This window comes from Drosophila willistoni (genome assembly GCF_018902025.1).
Source record: "Drosophila willistoni isolate 14030-0811.24 chromosome XL unlocalized genomic scaffold, UCI_dwil_1.1 Seg141, whole genome shotgun sequence".
NCBI lineage: Eukaryota > Metazoa > Arthropoda > Insecta > Diptera > Drosophilidae > Drosophila > Drosophila willistoni.
The window spans coordinates 12,105,007-12,130,618 of record NW_025814052.1 but is presented as its reverse complement, the minus strand read 5'-3'; the positions used below and the strand labels follow the sequence as shown (position 1 = coordinate 12,130,618).

Here is a 25,612-nt window from a genome sequence, read left to right as displayed (position 1 = left end):
AAGGACTCCTCATTTTGTGTGTACGCTTCCTTTTTTTTTTTTTTTTTTTGTTTTTTGCCTACGTGCCCAGCTTAAGGTTCTATTAAAATTTCAATTAAATTCTTATTTTTCTCTTCTTTTTTTGTTGTTTGACACACCCGCCCAAAAACAAAATCTGCCTTAATTATTGTTGTTTCATTTGTGTGTGTGTGTGTGTGTGTGTGTGTGTGTTTTTAAGAGTGTTTTCTTCTTTTTTTAAATAATTATTATAATTATGATTGTGAGACCCCTTGGGGCTGTTTGCTAATGGAGGAAAAATTGTTGTTGGTGAAGGTGGAAAACTTTACGCGCCCATTTCGCACGCAAATGTTTAATTATTGAAATGCCAAACAGAGCAAAGAAGAGGCACAGATTGAAATGAAACAGAGAGTGAAAGACAGAGAGAGAGAGAGAAATATTCATGGCCAAAAGAAGTCGTCAAGAAACTTCAGAGAGAGAGAGAAAGGGAATACTCTTGCAAAGTTTCATGGCTATTTAATAACCAAATTTTAAACCAAATTTTCTTTATAGTTTTCATTTGCATTTCTCGGCGGAATACTAGTTAATTATTTAAAAAAAAAAACTCAAATTACAAACTGTTAATCGAAATAAGGTGAAAAGTATTTAAAATCCAGTCAAAAAGATCAGCCAAAATACTAAGAGAATTAGCCAAAATGATTTACTAAGAAAACGAGAATAGTTGTTGTAAATATTTTTTTTAAGGCATTCAAATAAAATAAGTAAGTAACAATTAATTGTAAATCATTCTCAACATTATGGACTTAAAATAATTATCAATAAATATTAATTCTATAATTAAATAAGCAGAAAATTTTTCAATTTTATATTATTTCGATTTTCCGTTCGTTTCGTTTCGTTTTTTCTTCAAGCGCTAAAATCATTTTGTTTTCCCTAGAGTGGTTTTTGCCAACTTAATGCCAATTCCTGTCGACCCTTTAGTATACCTACACACACACACACGCACACACACATACACATACACATACACTATACTAGCGAAAAATAAAAGGAAAATCAGTTGCATTTTACGTGACATACAAACGATTTTAAATGCACATTCGGTTAAGCCAACAATTCGAGGCTGACACCATGGTTTCCTCTGTCTTTGGGGTGGTGAGGCAAGAGGAGGGGAGGGGTGGAGGGTGGTAGAAACAAGTTTGGCATGGAGAACTCTGAAGAATATGCAGCATGCTGATGCGGCAGATGCTCTTGCCGCTGAAGTTGCTTTGCCACAAGCGCTTCGACTTTTTCTTAAGCAACCGCGTTTGCAGTTTCGTGTTACTGACAGTGATGATGCCTGTGTGTGTGCCTCACCCTTCTCTCCCACTCTTTGTGTCTCTCTCTCCCTCTCTCTCTCTCTCTCTCTCTGGGGATCCCTATTTGTATCACTGCGACATTTCTTTGTCGTTGTCGTCTCCATTTTGGTGTCTGCCATTGCTACGTGTCTATTCAAATTTCATGCCTTGGATAATGTTCTTACCGATGACGTTGATGCCCTGGAAAAACAAATGCAAAACCAAACAACATTACATTACAAACATAATGAAGCGGTTAACTGATATTTACATAATCAATCACAAGAAACTTTTATAGGGTAACAAAGTAATCTTTCGAAAAGAAACAATTCCACATGAATTTTAAAGAACATTTGTCACACAAAAACTAACATTCCAAATTATTAAAATAATAGCTCAACTTCAGTCAGCATAAACAAATTATATATAGGAAATATCTTAGCTTTAGTCATAGAGTTTTTGAGTTATGGAATAAAATTGGGATTGATTTTGATTTCCGATCCAATGGCACAAAATTTCAAGTTCATTCATTTCGCTTTTTCTAGTTAGCTACAAATTTGAGTCTACTCAATCTATACTTCTTCTTTCAATAATTTGCAAAGTACTTAAAAGATAGCTAAACTAGTTTAGAAACCTAACTACTAAGGTTTTTGGTCGAGATTTTTTAGTTCAAAAGGTTACCATAGTAGGGATTAAACCCTTAATGGCCTATATCAGACAAACTAACATTAACATGGAAAACATTTGCTTCAGTTTCACAATTCTAGACTAGATAAAACTCCATCTAGCTTAGTTGGGTTTGAAGAGTTTCAACTTAAGTTAGCATTAGTTTACCTCAGAATAATCTCCCCCCCTCCTGCTTGAATCTATTATTTAACCTTAGTAATGTCATTCACATTGACGTTAATATTGATTAAATGATGATTTGTATTCCCAAAAGAATATTAAAGTTGCCATTTTTTTCATTTAACATTTTGACGTGTCCCAGCATACTCGAGAAAAATTTGCACAATTTCTTATTTGAATTTCTCTAGCGTTTCCTTTTTTGCTGTGTTTCCTTCCTTCTTTCACTTTTTTTTTTCTCATCCTGCAAGTTGTCTGTAGTGTAAATTGAATTGAAATTATTTAGTAAATGGCAATGCAGCATTTCTATGCAAATCAAGTGAAAGATTTTGCGCTCCTTTATCTTCGACTCTCTGGCAGGAGAATGTATTTTGTATTTGCTGCATTGTTGTTGTAGTTTTTCTCTCTTTTTTTTCGAAATTGATTTCATTATTTTTTTATATGGACGATAAGCGTTTAAGTGATTGATTGCGATTTCCATGACTTTGCTTTTATTTTTTTTTCATAGTTTCGGATTGCCATTAAAATTGCCAATATGAAGCATGAAAGAGTGAGAGACAGAGAGAGAGAGAGAGAGAGATTAATAGCAAATCAATTAAAGATATTATTCTTCTTAATCATTTTTTTTTCACTTATGCATATAATTTATCAACATTTTTCAATTCCTTTGCCACGGTTTGTCATGGATTTGTTTGCGCATAAAAGTCAAAAAGTGGAAATGCAATTATCTTACATATATCATTATTGCCAAAGAGTTCAGTGTGTGTGTGTGTGAGATCCTGGATTAAAATTTACCATATTACGTATACGCAACGACAACTTTTCGCCAACAACTTTACTTAAAGCTTTCATTCATCAACTTTTCAATCCGTTGCGCACTATTTTAATGCTAATTAATTAAGTTAAGTTTATTGCACCATTCCACCTCCCCCCCCCCTCCCCCCCCCCTTTCCCCTTTGCCAAGAGTAACTCATACAAACCGGATGCGAACAACAAGTCCCCAACAAAAAGTCACAAAGAACTGTCTTTTCGATGCTCTCTGGGATCAACCAATCATTTCTTTTCGAACCATGCTAATAATCCTTTCAATTTCAATATCAATTGTTTAGATTGTAAATTATTATCTATGTGTATTTTATACTAATCGCAAGTTCCAGTGTCTGATCACATTTCTATAAAAAAGTCCCGAAGGTGGAGTATTAAATTATTTTGCATTTCCGTCAAACATTTTATTTCAATTCAAAAGATTTTAAGTTCACTCAACAAGAGCAGGAAAAAGCCTTGGAATTTACCTTTTACCACCTTTCCTTATCAGAGAAAGAAAGAGAGAGCAACAAGCTGTCGGCATGAGAAATAAGAACGACGACGATGACGACGACAGGCCCAAAGCTAGCTGAGTCCTCGTCAGCACTTTTTAAACTTTTCCTCAATGGAGCACACGCACACATAAACGCAGCCTTAGGTGTGTTTGTGCCTCTCTCTCTCTCTCTGTGTGTGTCTGTGTCTGTGTGAGTGAAAGAAGCCTTTTGCCAATTTTTCACGCCTTTACCAATGTAAATGACAGATTTTTATGCACGTTTTATGCTTTTTATGCGTACACGATTTCATTTTCAACACTTTTCGCCTCGTTGAATTCTGCTTTTGGCCCTTCTCACTCGCTCTTCCTTTGACGACATAGCCTTAAACCCCTTTTCACCCCGCCTATCCCAATCTCCCATTTATCGGTGTGTGTGTGTGTGTGTGTGTGAGTGTATAGTTCGGTGGTGTCTTTCATGCCCTTTTGACAATGGCTCCAGAGTATATTACGTTTTTTTTTTTTCGTCTTTTTCTTTTTTATTTCCCCTGGTTTTATTATGATGTTTGATAATGCCAACTTGATTATATTGTAGGGAGGGCAAAACAAAATCAAGGTGGCAAAAGGGGAAGGGATTATCATAATGAGAAATTATTGAAAAGACAAGATTAATGGCGATTTGGAAACAAATATATATATCTTTATTATATTTTTTGTTTTAAAGTTTATTAAGCGAAACAATTTTATGTTGCCTACTTTTTTGGGTCTCCTTTTTAGGCTATTGAACATTTAATTTCAGTTGCCTATAAGAAGTAATTCCCCTGAAGTATGGCTAATGTTTGAATGTGTTTGAATTGATAATGACATCATCATCAAGTTCTTAAAGGAGTTAAAGTAAACCTATCACCCAAAAAAAAAAAAAACGCCTCAAACTATATGCAGCCGAGTTGATTTTTGTCTCATTTTCCTAGCTTCTGACTCTTTGATTGTCTGTCTTTTCTTAATTCATTTGTTGTTTTTTGGGTGCTTCTTCTTTTCTTCTTCCTCCTTTAATATTTGTACATTTATTTGCCTTTTTTGCTTTTTACTTAGGAGTAAGAGCATTTTGTCAGTTTCTGTATCAAACAAAAAGTAGAAAGAAGAAAATTGTAGATACATTATTTTACCAGCAAGCTGGAAAAGTGCGAGTGGTAAGATAGAGAGCGAAATGGAATGGAGTATGGAGGGGGGTGGAGTGGAGTAGAGCTGGATGATATGTGAAGGGTCTACCATTAAAGCCACCAAAAAGGCAGCACAAAAATAAGACCAAAAAAAGAACAAAATAAAAACGAACAACGCAAGTAATAATAATACACGAAAGTTCCATTTGCCCCTGTCATCATCACTTCAGTTCCACCTTCACTCCCTCCACCAATACCGAGCCAACCGAGCAACTCCCTTGCGGTTCCTTGGTGTTCTACATATGTACATATGAACGAGACTGAGATGGAGATGAAAGGCTCTCTCTCCCTCATTCTCTCTCTGGTGTGTGTGTGTGTGTGTGTGTTTTTAGCAAATCCTGAGGCAAAGTTTCAAGTGCTCCTTATTCTCTCGTCGAATCAAAAACTTTTCTTCATGTGCAATATCGAAATTCAATGTTTAAAAAAACAAAACCAAAAAAAAATAACCATTAAAAATGCAGGCCAGTTCTGTTTCTGTTACTCATTCTGCTTCTGGTTTGCTTTCCTGATTTGTTGGCCCATAATAAATCAAGGGCATAAACGGCTTATGGCCAAAATACAGAAACAGAAAAAAAACAAACCAGCATGGCCATCAACTACGCTATGAACGAGAGAACAAGCTGAAATTTATGTATTGGCAAATATAATTCGCCGTTAGGCACGGAAGTTTACGCTCAATTTAGTTTGCAATATATATATATGTATATACATTCGGATATATCCGCTCCACCCCAAAATCGACATAGTCAGCGAGCAAATAAATATTTATATTCTTCGAATGGGACTTTTCAAATAAAAACGAAAATGAAAATGAAAATAGAACAATAAATAGAATATTAAAATGTTTCGAAAAAACAAATTCTGCCACATTCGATAGCGAAATATTTGCTCGAATATTAACAAGTTGAGTGTGTGGCAAGTAATAAAAAAAATATATATATATATATATACCTATATATATTTTATATTCATTTATTTGCCCTGCTCAACCAATGTTTAACAAATCAATGGATATTTTTGTAAAGGGAAAATCGATAAAAGTCAACATTAAAAAAATGTAAACTAGATTGCTCCTAAATTTCGACTTTTTTACAAAAAAGTATTAGATTGAATGCAATTTGTTGAACTTTTTTTAAAAAAAACATTCAAATTATTCATGCCTTAGAGCTCCACAGAAGCAAAGTCCTCAATAAAAGCAAAAACATTACTTTGAAACATTTCAAAAAGAAACTAACAAAACGTTTTTTTAACAATTCACGTACACGAGAATTATTCAAAACAAATCACCGATCATCCGGTAGAATTCTGATCATATGCAAATTTGTTTCGAATCTTATGTGAGTATCGTTGATTTCTAAGGGGTCTGGACATCCCCCGAAATATCAATGATTCGTTATAATTTTTACCTTTAACATTACTTTTTCTTTATTTACTTCGATTAGGAGCACATTGAAGAGTAATTTTTTAGTTCTTTTTAAATAAATCATCATCAAAAGAACTCAAAAATGACTCATCAAGGTGATGTCCATTAACAAAATCTTCAAAATAGTACCAAATGTAGAACAAAAACATTTTTTTAATCATATTTAGCATTTTTAAGAACAAGAATTTCAAAAATTTGTATTTTTAGTATGAATTTCGAAAAGAGGAAAAAGGAATTACAATTTGTTAAAATAAATAAAAAGTAGAATGAATAAAATCAGTTTGTATAAAGTGCCTTCAGTTTACTATTTTAAAATGAACTGTGAAACATTTCGATAGATAATATATATAGCCAAAGTTAAATTATTCAGTATAAATGAAATACAGTTTAAAGTTTATTTGACTGATATGTTTTAAATAAATTAGTTTGGTTTACACTCAAAAATACAAAGTGATTTCATATGCCATTAACTAGTTATTAAGTACCACTTGAATATACTTCATGTCGTGAAATAGAATTGAATCGAGAGTTACGATGAGATGGGCAAGTGAACAGCTTTCCAGAGCTCCAGCCAGAACAGCTCATGAATGATGCACACACACACACACACACACAGTCACATCAGCTCCCCATGGCCATTGCAATGGTAAAGCCATGGGCCATGCTAGCATTCCGGGTTTTTGGTCCTTGTCCTCTTTAGTTTTGTAAGCATTTAATTAATATTGAAAGCGACACATAAAAGGCTTAAATGCCCAGATCCATCCGGCACATAGAATCTCACCCGTGGAGTGCATGGAATGCAGAAGTAGTTTGCCAACCAACCAGCAGGCCAATCATTTTTTTTTTTTTTGTTCCCTCCTTTTTGCACTATGTGTCACACACAGACACAGAGAGAGAGGGAGAGCAAACGAGAGAGAACGCTTGGGGGGGAAAAGTCAGAGTCACAGTCAGAGTCAGAGCCGGAATCAGACTAGTCCTGGTACTCGTCTGTCATCACTTCAAAGTCTAATGGGCGCGTCAGTGTTCAGAGAGCGTTCAGAGTTTAGTGCAGTTAGTTGACATTCGGAGCCAGTTCCTGCTGCCTGTCATATGCACATACCAACCTCCAGTCCTGCCCACCCACACACACACAAACAAACACCGACACACACCCACACACTCGAATACATTCAATCACATGTAGAGCTACACACATATTTGTGCATTCAATTTTTGGTCGTCGTTTACTCATCTCGAGCTGAAAAGCATTGACGAAGCAATTCTAGGGGAATCCATAGATATGCCTTGTGTATGCACATTTATTGGGGTTTTTTATTTCATTCATCAATTGCGTTATCGAAATACATTGAAAGCAATTAATATCGAGGGGAATTTCCTTGAATTCTAGAGACCAAAAAATAAGTTAACAATTCTTTCCTTGGCCTGAAAATTTCTTTCAAGTCTCTGAACGATCAATGTGATCTGCCTATAAAATACAAGACCCAATAGGGATTTTTTCTTTCTCTCTACAAACACATGCATCCACCACCCTCTGAACACCATTCCCCCTCTCTCTCTCTCTACCTCCCCCTCCCTTCGCTAAGTGTCATAAAGTGACAAATCCATCAACGGCTCGGAAGTGAAATGATGCGAAGCGTGAGCAATTTGTCTCGCATGAAACGAAACTGGAATGATATATGTACTATATATACCACACCATATATACATACATACATACATCTGTGTGTGTGTGTGTGTATGTGTGTGTGCATTGTATAAGTCTGAACTCCGGCTGGGACCAATTGAAATGGCTCAACACGGCTCACTTGGCACATTACTATGCGGCTGCTTTTTGCGTTTGCCGTAAAAATGTGCTTGTTAAAATATCGCCGATTTCGACGCCCAACTATTCCACCCCCTACTCATGTTTCACCCACCACCCCCCTGAAATGTCGTGGCCTAGCAATTGCATTAAATTTTATTTCCCTTTACAACAGAGACATCTATTTGAGTTTGTTTCATTTAGCCATTATGTAAATGGAACATTCTTTTAAACTCGGCCAATCAAAGTAGGCACTTACTTTTAAGCAACAGTTTAACTTTAGTAAGAAGCTTTTATTTTACAGCTACAAGACAATCGTCTTCTTGGTCTCTCGTCTCTCGCCTCAATGTCAAGATAGAATCAAGTTAATTTTTTACCCTCGCTTTCGAAGTTATATTATTAGAAATAAAGCTTAGACTAAAATATCGACTTATCGAATCATTTGTAAACGATTTCGATAAATAAAAATCAAAGAAATCAAACAGCCATTCTTCATAACTTTTTCTAATGGCTATTTATAAGTAGTCTTAATTTAGTCTTCAATATTAGCCTTTAATCGTACTACATTTTGCGCCTCATTTTGGCATTTCCTTTGTAAAACATTTCGATTGACCCTCGAGACTAAACAACATTCTTGAGCACATAATAAAATTATATTTAAGCTTATTTTTGCTTAAAAACTAAAATTCAAAGAACCAAAAACACTTTAAAAAGCTTAATGAATGCCTTTTAACCACTTTATCCTTTCACCTTAAGGGATAAGGGTTCCACTAAGTTTGCTGTTTGTTGTGGGAATTTTTGGTGGTTTTCTGCAGCTAGAAGACACTCGAAGGCATCAAAAGAGAGGGTAGAGGGGGCGGGGCGGGGCTGTGCGTGTGTGCGGTTTTTCAAAGTCTAGTTTTTAAGTGTCGAACAGTTTTCGAGTTGGTATTAATATCCTTTTCTTATATATCATTTACGTTTCAAATCAAGACGTCAGCTGCTTTGTTGTTGTTTGCTGTTGTTGTTGGGTCAAAAGTGGGTGGCATCAAAAATTTTATATACATAAAATAATAAAATTGCTGACAGACGCACAAATGGCGCTGGAAATCCCTTCAACCCATGACCCCATCCCCCTCAAAAATGAAAAGAAACCACACGCACGAGAAATGAAAAAGAAACATTTGACAAGAACTCAAAATACCCTTTCCAAATCTAGATTTAACTGATTTTCAGATTCATTATGCAAAATCTATTTGCATTTTAGTTTCTTTCTTATATAGGAAAATCGTTTAAAAATGAAAACTGCAATTGTGAGACAGAGACAGCTAGGGTTTTGCAGTGTAAAAGAGACAGAAAAAGTAGAAACCTTAATATATCCCAAGTTAATTTCTTCGACATTTCCAGACTCCTGAGCTCATGTTACTCTCATTACGTATACGTCGTGTATTCCCTGATTACCTTTTATGGAAGTAAAGAACAGGAAACTTCTTACTCCAGAATTCCTTACTGATCCCAGTTTGTTGTGGCTGGAGTCGACGACTTGAAGGACACTAAAACTGTCTGAAGACTCTCGTTTAAGTTGCTGTCATTACGTATACGTCATGTACTCCGGATTAGCTTACACTAAAGCACAGGAAACATTGCAATCCCATTTAGATGCCAAAATGCAGGACCATTCGTCTGGAGACGACACCTTAAAGTGTATCCACAAAAAGGGCAGGACACAATGCAGATGGTTTTTTTTTTTTTTGGGTGGTGGTTTTACGCTTGAGCGTGTGCGTGTGTGTGTGTGTAGGGGGCAAAAGGGGGGAAGGGAGTGATTTGTGGGTGGCTTGACTGGGCGTGTGACAGATACAGGGCATTTCAACTTTACAATCTCTTCAAATTAAATTGACCTACGTCAGAATTGAGCTACCCTCCATCCATCCAACCATCCAACCATCCAGCCATCTACCCAGGCTGTCTCTAGGCCTGTCCCTCACATGTCATTTCTTTTCTTGTCGTTTCTTGGCTCCTTCTTTTGCCGTTGACTGGCAAAAGGATTAGTTGGCTATTTTCTTAGCTTTCGTTTTTTTCTGTTTGAGAGCAAGTAAAAGTTGCGGAGAACCGCTTTTCTTTTCGATACTTTTCAACTTGAAGTTTTTCCCGTTTTTGCCATTTTTCCGTTTCTCGTTTCCCGTTGTTTGTCGTTTCTCCCCTTCCCCCCGTTTTTTGATTAAAATCACGGCCTGTCGACAACCCTATACAGCTGTCAATTTGCCAGAATTGTAATAATAAAACGAAAAACGAGTGAGCAGGAAACAGAGAGCGAGAGAAAGCTGGGCAAAGAAAGTCAGAGATTTATAGAGAAGCACCAACAAATTGCTAGCAATTTAAAAAACAAAAAAAATATACGAAAAAACACAAAAGAGGTAAGAAAGAAACATTCCAAAAAAAAAATTAACACATACGACAAAAAGGAAACTTCTTTTTTTTTGCATAGGGGAACATGCTTTCACTACGTCCTTTGTCCAAGCTGCAGACACTACGTTCGTCATTGTGCCGTAGTGGTGGTCCGGCCGTAGTGGCCGCTGGTTCAATTCAACGTCAAACTCATCACGATGGCACACGTCTAATGAGCGGAGATCGTGAAGTTGTTGGCTATGGTATCAATGGTTCACCCATTTATATCGATTGCGTCGAGTTTCCGTTTCCGGCCATTCGCTACCGCGAAGTGACACCGGAACTTTGCGCTGTACGTGAAAAGGAATTGGGCGATTGGAAGAATCTGTCGTTGGAGGAGAAGAAATCATTATATCGTCATAGTTTCTGTCAGACCTATGCCGAATTTCAACATTTCACCCCGGACTGGAAACTGGTACTGGGCATTGGTTTTTGGTCCATTGCCATTGGCATTATGATGACCATCCTGTATAATACCAAGATATATGATCCGTTGCCAGAGACCTATGACGAGGATCGTCGTCAGGCGCAATTGCGTCGCATCATTCAATTGCAAATACAACCAATCACTGGAATCTCATCCAAATGGTGTTATCATACCAATACATGGAAGTGAATGATACACCAACACCAACACACACACACCAACCCTCACACACACTAACATCTTCACTCTTCATAAGCTTCCTACACTAAATGAACAGAAAATGAAATGCCGTTTAATAGGAACATTTGATCACACTATCTTCTCATTTTCGAAAACTTGTATTAAATTCTACACAGCCAATAAATGTTCAAGTTCGATGAAACCGAAAATAAATCTTCAATTTATTTAAAATCACATTTCACCTTTGATTATTTATTTGCTATGAAGGCAAAGGAAAGAAGGAAAAATATCAAAGACGCTGATTCGGAATCGTTCCTAAGGCAGCTACAAAATGTGAGTTTGAGATTGGTTTTCCAACAAGAAAATCACCTCCAAGTGACCAAAATATCTACGCTTTGTAAGGATATCGTTTGTCGGACTCCGGACATCGATCTTAGAGTAAATCTTTGAAACGATTTACCCAGGGCAACAAAATCCATCTTATTTACGCCGACAAGGACCTCAAACTCTTTTTTACGGAAATTTAAGATTGCTGATTTTGAATAGGACCTTAGTTTTTCTAGATTACCATACAAAAAGGATATGAGGTCCTTGCCGCACAATGGCTGTTGATCTGTGTTGTTAAAAAACACACTTGAACGAATAAGAAGGACCTAACGTAACGATCCCAACAATGAAAAGCTGCAAAATGTTCTTTAACCAAAAGAGTTAGGAAACAGACCTAAGGATATACTGGCTACCGCTTAGAAATTAAGTTAATAATCCTGTGATAGTCGAAAAAAAAGACATGGCGAAATTCGATGGTTTCACCCTATTTTGGGTCCTGCGAATCGAACTGCATCATTAGTTTTTTAAGTTATCACGATGGTTTCATACAACATTTTTTCCGGAAGTTTTTCATCAAAGTTGCCATTTTTTCGAAAAGGATGTTTTTTTCATTTGCTTCTAACTTCTAAAATATGCAATTTTTTTAGAAACTTTCTTCAGCAACGTTTCTTAGAATTGAAAGAGCTACAAATGTTGGGAAGACATCCAGCCTCTAAATTCGTCTTTTCCCAAGCTTTGGGACAAAATGTAAAAAAAATCGAATCTTGACCCAATTTTGTTTTCTTTCTCGCGTTTTGCTAATATTGAAAATTTCCCATTCGAATCTCGATCATAATATGAGAATTTACTATGCTCAAATGGCAGCAGAAGAAACACCAGACCTATCTAATTTACGATTTATAATATAACCATAGACGTCCGTAACGAGAAGAAATTGAAAACTAGAAAAGTTGAGCAAACAAAATTGAGCTAAAAATGCGCTTTATTGCAATCTTGAATGAAGTTGTTCATTTATTAAATATATATATATATATATATATATATATACATATATATGTATGTATGTATATAATATATTTTAGATTCATTTTTTATCTATATCTTTTGCTTTTGCATAATAAATTGGCTGTTATGCTTTTTAACGTTTCCTTTGCTTTGCCTTCTTCACATTTCATTTTATATTAATTTTTGTTGCTTTGCTTCTTTTTTTGTTGTTTTTGTTTTTGTTTTAAACACAGTTTAGTTGAGTTTTTGTTGCCAGTTGTGTATGTATGCAAGGTGGTTTCAATTTGTTTATGTTTTTTATTACTTTATTTTGTATGGAATATAATGCCTAAAAGTATCCAGTGCTCGTGTCGATATCTGTCTCTGATTTGTGCTCGTGATTTCAAAAGAAGAAGCTGAATGGGGGGAGTGAATGGAATGGGAGGGGAGATGATGACGATGATTTCGGGGAATAAGTACAGCCAATTTATGTTTTTAAAACAAAAGATATTTCGGCCACAATTTTTAATAAATATTTTTTTTTTCGTTTTCTTAAATGTTTTGTCTATCGTTTATATAAGTTTTAATTTATTGTTTGTTTTCTTTTCTTGTTGTTTTTTCTACCACAAAATATATACATTTACATAGATTTATATATATATTTTCTCATTTCATTATTAAAGTTATATATATACACACATATGTATATGTATATCATAACTAATTAGAGAACATTTTTTTTCTTTTTTAACTTTGAATAGTTCTTGGCAGTTATTTTTGCATATTTAAAAATATTTCCATTTCCATTTTGTTTTCTTCTTCTTCTTTTTCTAATATATACGATATTTGTTGTTGTTGTTGTTCACAAATATATAGATTTATATTCTTCATTTTGTTTGTTTGTTTGTTTGTTTGTATATATAACGCATATAATGCTTGTATTTTATATAATTTCTTTCACATTCACGCCCCCGACCCGCCCACTTTATCGTGTTAAGCCACACAATATTCACATTAAGAACAAAAACGAATCTAGATCTTAAATTATAATACGAAAACAAAAAGTGTAGAAATTGAAGAAAACTGAGAGACATGACCTTTGATACGACACCAACAACAAAATATTTGTTAAATTTAAAATTAAGTCAACTCTCTGTAAGGAGTTTACGGTATTATCTTTCACATTTCGTTAGCTAATTCCACACAATTCAAGTTTGACAAATTTAGTTTTGGTTTTTTTAAAATTGAAATATAAGAAGTTTTACTTTTTATCCCATTCTATGCTTTCGGTTTCTTGTTATCTTTTTTTTCTGAGTGTTTCTTGCTATGTAAAATTTGCATTTAAATAATTAAATTTCATTAATAACTACTACGTTAAAAATGTGTCTCTGTGTATGTGTGTGTGTTTGGGTTTGTGTGGATCTCTATGCCTTTGTATGTGTGTTTGTGTGTCTGTTTCCATCTCATTTCCGGTTTCCGGTGGAACTAACGCTAAGCTATTGCATCACCAAAACTCAAATCCGGAAACTGTCCGCTCGCCCATAAAGTAGGTCATCGATCGGTTGTATGTATATCTATCTCTATCTCTCTCTCTTTCTCTCTCCCTCCCTCTCTGTCATCCATGAGCCATGAATGTATCTGTATCTGTTTTTCTATCTATCACTGTGTTCAGCTGTTTCTATGTATTTCTACGTCTATCACTGTGTATATATTTATGTTTGTATGTGTTTGTGTGTGTGTGTGTGTGTGTGTGTGCGTTTCTGATTTTTTGATTTCGCATTGTCTTGAATTTTGTTTAATTCTTGTTGTTTTTGGCAGTGCAAGTTTTTTTGTTATCTTCGTGTACTTTCAATATGATCAAATTTTGTTTTTCTTTTTCAACATGAAAATTCGGCAATAAGAAATTTATTGATTTTTTAAGCAACTTGCAAAACGTCAAATTCAAACAAAATACCAAAAAAAAAAAAAACACAAAAATTATTTGGCTTATCGTTTGTTTTTGTTTTTCAATTACAATTTATTTCTTTTTTGACTAGGATTGTTTTTTTGTCGATCTTTAGATTGAATGCAATTTAAATCGGTTTTTCGAACAATTTTTGAAAAATATATATATACATATGTACATATACATATGTATATAGATTTTGGTTCCATTAGGTTTGAGAGAAGGAAAGTATCCAGAACCCTGATATGAAATCTTAGAATAGAATTCCTAAAGAAAATTTAGAAATTTTGTCACTTAGGAGATATAGAATCTGGTTTTGAAATCTATAAACTTTGGAGAATTTATATATATAATGAACACCCGCAATGAGTGAAAGAGATGCAAGTTGTAAAATCACTGGTTATAGAGAGAGAGACAGAGACAAAAATTACAACCAATTTAAGAGGCATTAGATTAAAAGTCTCTATGAAGGTTTTTTGTTTTTCCTTCGGACAACATGTCGTATGAGTGTCACAGTTTATATACAGGGTCCTTTTCGTTAAGTAAATGGAAGAGAAACCATAATACATACACATGGGCATGTATGTATATACATATATATTGAAATTTTTGAAATTTGTCAGTCATGTGTACTTATATTTATTGCCCCTATTTGTTTTTTGTTTCATTTTAATACACGTTTTTCAAATTGTTTTTGTTGCCGTTTCGCTTGCGTTTTTTATGTGTGTGTGTGTGTGAAGATTTGAAGTTTGTGACAATATTTTTATATCAATATGATAATCGATAAATCGCTAATAACAACAATCGTCATGATCATTGTCATTATCATTATCAAAAGAGGCTGCGTCCTGCGCAGGAGATCGCTTTATTCGCCTAAAAAGCCCAAATTCAAGCAATTGAATGAATGGATGAATGAGTAAGTGTGTGTGTGTGTGTGTGTGAGTTGTGTGTGTGTGTTTGTGAGTTTGTTTTATATAAGATACGACGAGTTATGTACTATATAATAGCATTTTTTATAGTATATGGTTTTTTGTGTTAACCCTAAAACTGTCTCTCTCTTTCTATTCTTTCTCTCTCTCTCTCTCTTTCTGAATTGACCAACGTGGCGTGTATATGTATATATTTCTGCACTTTTGCCCGCTATCTCGCTCTAGCCCTTTGCATTTGCCGACGCCGCCGCTGCCTCTGCTGCTCCTGCCGCTGCTGCTGCTGCTCCTTATGATCACTCGTTATCCACGCTTGTGTATATTATGTTGTTGTTGTTGTTGTTGTTGTTGTCCTTTGCCAATACAATCATTCATTCGAAAAAAAAAAATACATATACACACACGCACGCACACACCGAACATCATTATATCCTTTTTTTGTTTTGTTTGCCGCCGCCATCGCTTGCCGCTTTCAGCCGTTCAATCCCAACCATTCTCCTTTATCATGTGGGCCAATTCGATAATGAATTTACCCTCTTTGTATTTCTGTGACGATTCATAGGCGTGCTCATATTTCCAACCCAATGGCGTTTTACAGCACTCACAAAAGATATCGGCGACAGCATGAAGACCCGTTAGCAGGACTCTCTCCTCGGTCTGGCCACAGGCCACATTCACAACCGAATTGAAGAGATACGCTGGACCCTGACTGCCCTGAAATGATTTCGAGATGAGCTCGTCATGGGAGGCGAGATGAGCACGGCAGTGAACACATGAATAGGTCCGATTGGTGGACGGTAAATAGGCTTGAAACGTTTTCACCATTGTGTGCGGTTGCTTAACACAGTTAACACAGATTGATTAGCAGTAGCAATAGTTATTTATCTTTTTGTTTTTGTTTTTCTAACGAGAAGAAGAAACCAACTAAATGGGGTGCACTTGATAATGGCTTGGCTTGGCTTGGCTTGGTTTAGCTGGCTGGTTGGTTGGTTGGTTGGTTGGTTGATTTTCGTTTAGTTGGCTGGCGTGGCTGGTTAACTGGCTGGGCGTGTGGTTCGGCTGATCAGTTTGCTTTCACCCTCTGCAAAAAAAGGAAAAGAAATTAAATGCATTGCCAAGGAAGACAGCATGGTTCACATGAATAGGCACATCTCTCATGGTTTTTCATCTAATTTTCTTTCTAAAGTCAAAACAAATTGCTTTAATCATCATCGACGCCCCTTAAAGTAAGCAATAGACTAGAAAAGTAATCATTGTTTTCGTAACTTGGCTTTGAGGACGACATTTTAACCCTATGACGACTTTTTGGACCATTTATTGACTACTTCAGGAGGCAAGAACTTCTTCTCCTAATCGTTTTTAATAACAAATTGATTCCTAGAAACCCCACCAAAGATGATTCTATTAATGTGGGACAAACTGTATTACCATTTCTTCTTGTATTTACCTTCTTGGAGATCCTTCGATGGCTCTTGCTCAGAGCACTTCTAGTCCAACACTGAACGTGTTAACTGTGGGCGGACAACAGAGATGACGACAACGAATATGTCCACGACGACCACGTCACAAAAGCCGCACAGAAGACAACAGAAGCAACAGCAAATGCTGCTGCGGCCGCTGTCATTGAACGGTTTATATTGGGCTTACAGCTCTCACTTGCTCTTGACCAATTGCAGACGATAATAATGAGTTTTGCTTTCTCCAGTCTCCCCAGATCAGATTTCCTTTCTCGCCTGTAAAGTAAACGGACAAACGAGATAAATTAAATGTTAACAGAAATTCTATAGTTACATATATATGTATCCATTCAGCAAACATTTGTATATATCAGTCTAGTATCGGGTCTGGGTCTGGGTCTGGGTTTATGGGGGCTTTCAATATTGATTTTCATTTGCCAATTCCAGACAATCTATATACATATATATATATATACGCAACAACAACAGACAATACACATATGCCAACCACATGGGTAATTATTATTGGTTCCCCCTGAACGTAAGCAATACCGTGGGCAGAATTTACAACAGCAATAGCAACAACAACAACAACAACAATAAAAACCACAAGTTGCCTGCCAGCAGTGTTTGTGTTTGGTAGGTGGATAAATGGTTGGATGGGTGGGTGGCTTCGTTTGTTTGCTGGAATGGTGGTTAGGTGACCATTTTATATTATATTATCTACACACATACATACATATATCTATATGTAAGTATGTATATTGGCTTATATCTCAATATACATCCAATAACTGAATTCTTTCCAAACACCTAGCAGGCTTAGCGTAAAAGAGAGAACAAACAAACAAATTCTTGGAAAAAAAAATGATCACAAAAGTCAAGAAAGTTCCAAAGAAACTTTTGTCCTTCAAACACAAGAGGAGACAACTTTTGAGTTAAACCTCGCATTCCAGATTACCAAATGCATTTAGAAGATGTATTTATGTATCCGACATTTTTGATAGTTTTTATAGTTTTCAAATATTTTTCGAATTTCCACAAAATCACATTCAAAGGAAAAATTTGAAAATCGATGGAAATGATATATGAATAATCCTTTGTTTTATGATCAAACTGAAGATAATATGCTGACGATAATCATGTTGTTGATGATGGTGTCGACATTCTTCCTATTAGCGCCTTTTTTGGATGGTTGGTTGGTTGGTTGGTTGGCTGTGAGGGGGGAGTGGGTGCTAAATGATTTATGGGCGCAGTCGCGTCATTTCACATTAGGCAAAATATACAACAACACCAACAACAACAAAATTTCACCAAGTACATTATAGGTGATGAATTTTGCAGTAAACAGCTGGCCGGGCCCATAGATAGTCTCCATTAGACCAACAATGTTCATTGTCTTGATTGCCATGAATCACACTCCACTTTATTCTACTCAGTCAGTCAATCAGTCAGTCAGTCAGTCAGTCAGTCAGTGAGTCAAAGTATTGGCCAGGTAATTTGGCTAAATGACTGCGCCATAATCACTTTGTCGGATAAATTTGAAATGTGGCCACATTTTTACATTTGATTTTGGTCGAGATTCATGATTGTATTCAATCAGTCAGTCATACAGTCAGTCTCTCCACTCATATATTCATTCATACATATTTAATTCCATTGATTTATGTGTTTGTCTGTTTTCTTTACTTGTAGAAATTCACATTATATGGGAAAAGTCGGTCAAACGACAATTGAGGTGGCTAATCATTATGCATATGTATTTACATATATTTATATAATTATATATTAAATCCATATATTTATGTATCTGTTCTCTTTTATGATGTAACTATGGTTTACATAGACTAACAATTTGGTCCTTGATACCCATCACAATTTATTTTTCAATCGAAAATATCCTCGAGAATTCAATGACCTGAACTGTTAAATTTTTTAGAATTAGTTTGGCCTTTAGGCCATATTTTAATTCGTTTTCGAAAGGATTAACTGATTAAGTTTTCGTGTCTTTAACTAAAGGATTTCTTTAATTTCTTCTTTATTGGATAGATCTCAAAACAATTTAATATTTGACAGATATTTTTGTGGAATTCTTTTTATGATCTGATTATTATTAAAAGGGGTAAATTTAAAAAGAGATTTCTAATTCAAGAAATCTTGAAGGTTAAATCAAATTTTGTCTATTATTGCTGACAAATATTTTAAGGTAATATTTTTGAATGAAATGGAAATAAAAAAAAGAAATGGAAAAAACGTCAAAAGAGCGTATTTTGATAAAAAGAAGAAATAAAAGATTGCTGGCCTTTTTAACGATCAAATTATTTGAAATAATTTTAATCTTTGACTAAAAACTAGACCGAATATGTCTGATAAGAAATGTCAAATCCGACGCCAATAAGAAGTTCGTTTATGCCAGATTTTTGTTTAAGATGTTGGTAAAAAGTTGCTTTTTCCAATTGGTACAAGGACAAAGAGGTTAGGTTTGTCCTTTTATGAAAAATATCCCCGCACCTAAGGCAGGAATTAGATTTTCTTATAACACTTTACCGTTATAACCGGCGATATATATATAAGTCTCAAGGTTTTATAATAATTATAAACTTCAACTGCTGCTGGTCTTGCTCCTGGCCACGTCTGCCGAGATCCACGTTCTGCACTCAATCACAACGACCAAATAATCCAGACGCCGATGCAAATAACGCCTGCGTCAGCTGCGATGTCTGCGCCAGAACAATATTTTGTTTTTTTTTTTTGTTTTTGTTTGTATTCCCTCTCTCTCTCTCCCACTCACTCTCTCTTCCCGAACAAAGAAATCTCCCGTAAGGAACAAAGACAGCGCGAAAGAGTGGGTGAGGGAGCGAGCGAGAGATAGCTAGTGAGCGAAAGGGAAATGCACTTGGCCAGCAGCAGACAACAAAGAGATTGAGAAAAAAAAAAAGAAAACAAAAAAAAGCAGTGGGAGGCGGCCTTTTGAAGGCGTGTCAATAAAATAATTAGCATTCCAATTAAGAAATCTTCATCAGTTCACTGAACCAACAAACAAAAAGAACTAACGAATATTGGCAAAAGCGACAAAGATAAAAAAAAACAGGCAACACAACAAAAATAAACAAACAGCTTTTGTTTCACTCACTCACGTTTTGTGTTCTCTGATGTCTATTAATTATAATTAAAAGCCCTTCCACTTGGTTTGATTTTCTTATTTGTTTTATGTTCTTTTTTTTTTTCTTAAGAAGAAAATTAACAATAATATCAAGAAAGATTGCTAAACGGGACCCGATATGTGCGATATGCAACGAACGTTTGAAAGTGTTGAGCAAAAGCAAAGCAGCAACAGTGCTGCTGCTGCTGCTAACGTTTACGGCGACGTTGGCGTTAATGCCGACGCTGACGATAAGTAGACGCGTCGCGTCGTGTCGTTGCAGCAAAGCAGCGCGCAGACAACACACACACACACACACAAAGGACAAATGCAATAACATTTGTAATTCAAAGAAGAAGCAGAAATTACCGTTGCTTCGTAAGTTGTTGCTGGCTTAATAATTCATAACGGTTTCTCTATGCTCCATCGCAAAGGTTATGACATATATGTATAAGCAAAGCTCAATTGATAAATTGAGTGAAGGGTAACTGCGCGTCGGTGTGCTAAGTATTAACAATTCAGTTTTTTTCTTTCTTTCTTGCTCTTTGCTTGTCAAAGTCAATAGAACTTTTGCGTTGTTTGGTTTCTTTTTACCCTGTCTGTCCTTTTGTTATTATTAAAACCAAAAGAAGCAAATCACTGAAAGTACCAATTCCCCCCGGCCAACCCCTCGACCAAACCTTTGCACGACCCCCTGGGACAATTTTGTAGCTGTTACTGTTGTTGTTGGTGTTTTGCTTGGGGTCAATAACGTCAATGGCGACGCTGTTTGATTTATTCAGAAACAACAACAACAAAAGATAGCAAAAAAATATAACAAAATAGGTGACCGTTCTTATCAGAAAACAAACAAATGGCGAAAAAAAAACAAAAATAAAGCAATACATACATGAAAACAAACTGAACAGCTGATGAAACAGAATAACAAAAAAAAAAGTCTTATCAGAAAAAATTTATTGCGTTGCGATGCTAACAAAGTGTGGGAGTGAAAGAGAGAGGCCAGCATAGAAAGGGGATGGAATATAGAGGCAACAGAGAAAGAGTGAGAGAGAGAATACATGTTTTGAGTGAAAACATGATGAGAAGGGAGAGGGAGAGTGGTAAAGCATAGCATAAACAAAGTCAGCTGTGTTTGTGGACACACACACACACACGCACAGGTTGAGAAGAAGATAGGTAGTATAAGAGAGAGAGAGCGAGAGAGGTAGAGCAAGAGAGAGGTTGATCAGAGGAATGAACTTTTAATACATCGCAACTATCTCGCTCGCTCTGAACGTTGTTTGGAGTTTGCCAAAAGACGCAATTTTTTTTCTATACACAACTACAACAAGAACAAGAAGCATATGTAAAAAGAGAATGAAAAAACATTAAAAAAAACCGAATATACGCATAAAAATAGCAGAACAAGACGAAAAACAGCTATCTGCACACACTGACACACACGCACACACACACCAACGTTTGTATATACAGAACTATAAGCATACAAATACAAACAAATTTTTCTGCGTTGCAATTATTAGTTGAGTGCAGAACGTTGTTGCATGGGGCAGCGGGGGCAATAGATGGGGTATTGGAGGGGGGCGGTTAAGCCACAATTGACACACTTTACAACAAATTTTTGTCACAACTTACTTAATAAATTGATTTTCTTTCCTTTTTTTATCCTCTTTGCTGGCTTAGTTAGAGTTACAAACACAAAATCATTCTTACAGCAAATTCGATTTTTTTCCCTTTATCTTTTTGGATTTTGTGGCTAATTCTCTTTTGTTGTTTGTTGTTGTTGTTGATTTGTTAGCTGCTGCCTGCTGGCTGCTGCTGCACCCCCTATTTGTGCACCCTATTCTGTCTGGTGAGTGTGACCACAAACAGATGTTTCAAGAAGTTATCGATAAGTCAGTATTTTTCAAAACAAATCGCGCCAATCTAAAACGTCTTACTGAAATACATTGAAAATTATAAAACAAAGATATATTTGTGCACCCGAATTTAGTTCGTCTATATAAAATGAGATTTGTTTACTTATGCAAGGCGTAAGTGCTAAAATAATTTTAATGGACTTCTTTTTCCTTTCTTTCCTAACCCAATTTGGTCACACTAAGCAAAAATAAAAACAAAGCATCTAAACAAACGAATGTTAACTAAGGAATCTTTTTAATTTGTATTAGTTTTTCTTTTTTTTTTGAACAAATGGAACAAACAGCTAAACCAAAACGTTCTTTCAAACGGCCATTTGCCTTTCCCAAAAACTGTGTCTACCGCCCTCTGCGGCAAATCAGTAATATGGAAAAAAATCAAAAACAATCCTCCGATACGCCGACCTGTGAGTATTAAATGGCAATTATCCTGCATTCGTTCATTCAATAATTGATATTTGACACACATACACACAGATTTCACACTTAATGCACCGCCCTCGTTAATACCAGCCAAGAAGTATTCCGATATAAGTGGATTACCGGCACCCTATGCCGATCCGCATACAAAATTACGTTATGCCAATGCCGAGGAATATGCCTCCATGCAGCACATGCCATCGGATATAATTAATGGTTATCTGACTGTGCGTGGTTATACAAGTGCTGTGGGTTAATCCCAACCGATGAGGGGAGGGGAGTTGAGGGGCCAGTCAACCTATATACCAATGTACATATGCATAAATTAGAAAGAATTCTCATAAATATTCATCGTCGAACCACAACTAAAGGGGGCATTAGGAAGTTGTATGTACTTGTACTTGAAATTATCATTACCCCTACCCTCCCTCTCCCCCACAATGGAGCCTGAATGACAGCATGGCAATTAATTAGCTCGAAAAACCACCATAAAAGTAAATTTTCGTAACGACCTTCCAATTTAAAATTAACCAAAATGTAAACAAACGCGTATAATAGAATGAGACAACAGCAAAAGTAAGAAAGAGTGCGAAAATTATAAACAATTAACTACTTTTCTTTGTTTGAAAAGTAATTGAAAAACTTTTGTCTTTTGCTTGTTTTATTTTAAATTTATTGTTTCCTTCTATACGACGACTAATTGTAATAATAATAATTATTAATATATTTATATGTATGTATATATATAATTCGAAAAAGAAGAAATATCAGTTTCATAAACTATTTTTTTGTTTTCTATGCACTTTTTGCAGAGGATGAAGCGGGTTTAAGGACTCCTTCGGATTAACCTCTATCCTTATCCCTAAATTAAGTACTTTATGTGTCCGAAAAAAATAAAAATTTGCTAAAAACTTAGTCAAGGATAATAAAAGTGATTTTTAATTTAAATGAGCATCTGTAGAAAGGGATCAGTTCTATAGCTTTCTTACTCAGATCGGACCCACTTTAAAGATATTATAGATTTAATTATTTGGGTTTTCCTTCTGCCAAAAGGGTACATTAATTTCGATGATCCGAAATTTTGCGTTATTCGGTATGTTTTTCGAGTACATTGTTTTGTGTTAGGTTTCTTTCTTTTTCTTTTGTGGGGAAAAGATCGGTAGTAGCACTAACCATAGAACACATAGATGGGACAGACAAACTCATGATTTTTTGATTGCAAACGCTAGCCTAGTCCATGGTGAAATAAGTACAAGGTGGTCCCGTCGGCAAATCGTACGGTCCTCGTCGTGAGCAGCGCTGCCTCATGGCCTAGTCATGGAACCCCAGAGAACTTTGGGAAAACAACGAACGTTCGTACTCTCAATGAGAGCGTAAAGTGGGAAGAGGGCCAAGCAGCTACGAAAATAATTTAGTCTAGCACAGACCATGGTGAAATAAGTACAAGGTGGTCCCGTCGGCAGCAGCGCTGCTCACGACGAGGTCTTATTCCAGTTGTCGTTCGACTTCGTCGGCAGTTGTCAGTTGACGGGTTACCTTTTTTTTTATCATGCATAAGACCGTACGATTTGCCGACGGGATACATCACCTTGTACTTATTTCACCATGGTACGAACGTTCGGGTTTTTCCCGAAGTTCTCTGGGGTTCCATGACTAGGCTAGCGTTTGCAATCAAAAAATCATGCGTTTGTCCCATCTATGTGATCTATGGTTAGTGGTAACTGGGAAGAGGGGGGATGGGGGGAGACGGAGCCTGAGACTAGGAACCACTGCAGGACTTTCAAGATGATAACCATCGAGTTGTTTTTGTGGCAGTTTGACAAAAAGCGGGGCCAATTCCGAAATTCATCCATCACTTTCTTGTTTTTTTCTGTTTTTGGTTAGTCCAAGCTCGCTAGCCGGCCTGATTAATTGGACGACTAATACTGTTCGGCTGGGTAAGCATTTGCAAATCGGCACGAAATGAACGCGGCAGCCCAGTTATGTCCAATTGATGTTTCAGCACCACCATAGTGGCCAAGGTTTTTAGGGTGGGCTCAAAATCTAGGACATGCAGATCACTATAGTCGATTAGAGTGACGGTTGAGGATGCTGCTGCGGCTGTTGCCGCCGCTGCTTGTGCTTGTGCCGCCGTTGTCCCCGACTGACCACCATCTGGAGTTTGACTCGCTGTCTGTGGACACGGTTTGGGACTTGTGCCGCCAAAAAGGAACATTTTCGAACCAGTCACCAAGGCGCATTGCCGCCGCCTTGCTGTGGGTGCCTGGCCATTGGCCCGAATTAGATTCCATAGTTTGGTCATGGGATCAAATGTGTATAGATCATTAAAATGCTGATCGAGCAGGCCATTGTAGCCGCCGAAGACAAATATTAGTTTGTTGTAAACAAACATGCTGTGACTCCGCCTGCCCACCGGGACCTTGCCGGCTGTGAAGGGTCGATGCCAGACTTTGGTGCGCATATCCAGATAGACAATCTCATGGCAATAGGTCTCCTCCTGACTGTGGTAGGGACTGTGCTTGTCGCCGCGGCCGCCAAAGATATACATACGCTCCTGCTCATAGGCGACGGCAGCATGGAAATCTCGATAGCTTGGCGGCACACCGAAAGTCTGGACATATCGCCATTCCATGGTGTCCAGATTGAGGGAATGCACATCCGAGCTAAACTCATTGATCTCATCGACAAAGCCACCAAAGATGAACATGCTATTGCCAATGACACAGGCGGAATGGCCATCTCGAGCACCTGGCAGGCAGCCACTCACATTGGGACGACTCCACGAGGCCAGCTTGGGATCGAAGCAATAGAGGACATTGCAGAGATTCTCATCGTTGCGTCCCCCCCATATGTAAATGCGCTCCTTGTAGGCCACCACTGTGTGGCCATAGCGCTGAAAAGGCACTTCCGGATACTTTAGTTGTACTCCATCTTTGTCGACCTGCTGCGGCACCACCGACCATCGCAACGTATGGACATTGAGGACATGGACATCCATCGGCTCATTGAAACGGTAGTCGTAGCCCGTGCAGTATCCGCCAAAGCTGTAGATGAAATCGCCAACACCGACTGCCCCATGATTCACACGCTGAGGTCCACCATCCAAATGAACTGTCCAAAGCATGGCCCACAGAAATACCAAGCACAAAGGGTGGTTTAGCGATCAACTCGAACCGCGTACCGCGAACTGTAATAACAATATCACAAAGAAAGACACAGAAAATTTCAATCAAATATCAACTTGAAAAGGTGTGAAGGCCAATCGCAAAAACCAACCAACTAACTGACGACAGGTGCGACAGGAGAAACAGAGAAAGAGAGAGAGGGAGAGAGAGAGACTGGAAGATAGTGTGTGTTTGTGTGTAGAAGGGAAGGTAATGATTAGCTATTTGCCTTGTGCTTACGCTCTCGATCTCGCTCGCCTTTAACTCTGCTTTTGGCTGTGTGAGTGCCTTTTTGTAAATATTATTTTGTTAAATTACTCGAGATAACAGTGTTGTGAATATGCAGCAAAATCAGTGTTGGTTAACGTCGCACATTAAATAACTA

The 25,612-nt window shown here is 36.7% G+C and overlaps 4 protein-coding genes across 6 annotated transcripts; 2 read left to right on the top strand and 2 right to left on the bottom strand.

Moving 5' to 3' along the window:
• The first annotated feature begins 10,179 nt into the window (after positions 1-10,179).
• Positions 10,180-11,182, top strand: LOC6641384. The gene is made up of 2 exons (XM_002064165.4): positions 10,180-10,308; positions 10,380-11,182. The coding sequence occupies exon 2, from the start codon at positions 10,386-10,388 to the stop codon at positions 10,953-10,955; it is 570 nt and encodes a 189-aa protein (XP_002064201.1). The 5' UTR covers positions 10,180-10,308; positions 10,380-10,385; the 3' UTR covers positions 10,956-11,182.
• A 3,635-nt stretch (positions 11,183-14,817) lies between these two features.
• On the bottom strand, positions 14,818-21,530 carry LOC26528842 (protein yippee-like). 2 transcript variants are annotated; one of them, XM_023175219.2, is made up of 3 exons: positions 21,363-21,530; positions 16,576-16,861; positions 14,818-16,209 (listed from the first exon to the last, which is right to left on the bottom strand). In XM_023175219.2, exon 3 carries the CDS (start codon positions 15,951-15,953, stop codon positions 15,609-15,611), a length of 345 nt encoding a protein of 114 aa, XP_023030987.1. In that variant the 5' UTR covers positions 15,954-16,209; positions 16,576-16,861; positions 21,363-21,530; the 3' UTR covers positions 14,818-15,608. The 2 variants fall into 2 exon arrangements, with proteins under 2 accessions (XP_023030987.1, XP_023030988.1); XM_023175220.2 differs by lacking the exon at positions 21,363-21,530 and adding an exon at positions 19,723-19,755.
• Positions 21,531-21,824: 294 nt separating this feature from the next.
• Positions 21,825-22,658, top strand: LOC6641382 (INO80 complex subunit C). Its single transcript, XM_002064163.4, has 2 exons — positions 21,825-22,050; positions 22,121-22,658. Exons 1-2 carry the CDS (start codon positions 21,918-21,920, stop codon positions 22,318-22,320), a joined length of 333 nt encoding a protein of 110 aa, XP_002064199.1. The 5' UTR covers positions 21,825-21,917; the 3' UTR covers positions 22,321-22,658.
• Positions 22,659-23,438: 780 nt separating this feature from the next.
• Positions 23,439-25,580, bottom strand: LOC6641381 (kelch domain-containing protein 3). 2 transcript variants are annotated; one of them, XM_023175191.2, is made up of 2 exons: positions 25,468-25,580; positions 23,439-25,250 (listed from the first exon to the last, which is right to left on the bottom strand). In XM_023175191.2, exon 2 carries the CDS (start codon positions 25,185-25,187, stop codon positions 23,958-23,960), a length of 1,230 nt encoding a protein of 409 aa, XP_023030959.1. In that variant the 5' UTR covers positions 25,188-25,250; positions 25,468-25,580; the 3' UTR covers positions 23,439-23,957. The 2 variants fall into 2 exon arrangements, with proteins under 2 accessions (XP_023030959.1, XP_002064198.1); XM_002064162.4 differs by lacking the exon at positions 25,468-25,580 and adding an exon at positions 25,340-25,398.
• Between the last annotated feature and the right edge of the window lie 32 nt (positions 25,581-25,612).

Bases quoted from the DNA above. Each gene is read 5' to 3' on its own strand.
- LOC26528842 (XM_023175219.2), bottom strand. From the start codon at position 15,953: ATGGTGAAAACGTTTCAAGCCTATTTACCGTCCACCAATCGGACCTAT.
- LOC6641382 (XM_002064163.4), top strand. From the start codon at position 21,918: ATGGAACAAACAGCTAAACCAAAACGTTCTTTCAAACGGCCATTTGCC. The intron at 22,051-22,120 runs GTGAGTATTAAA...ACATACACACAG, and splicing joins ATCCTCCGATACGCCGACCT to ATTTCACACTTAATGCACCG.
- LOC6641381 (XM_023175191.2), bottom strand. From the start codon at position 25,187: ATGCTTTGGACAGTTCATTTGGATGGTGGACCTCAGCGTGTGAATCAT.
- LOC6641384 (XM_002064165.4), top strand. From the start codon at position 10,386: ATGCTTTCACTACGTCCTTTGTCCAAGCTGCAGACACTACGTTCGTCA.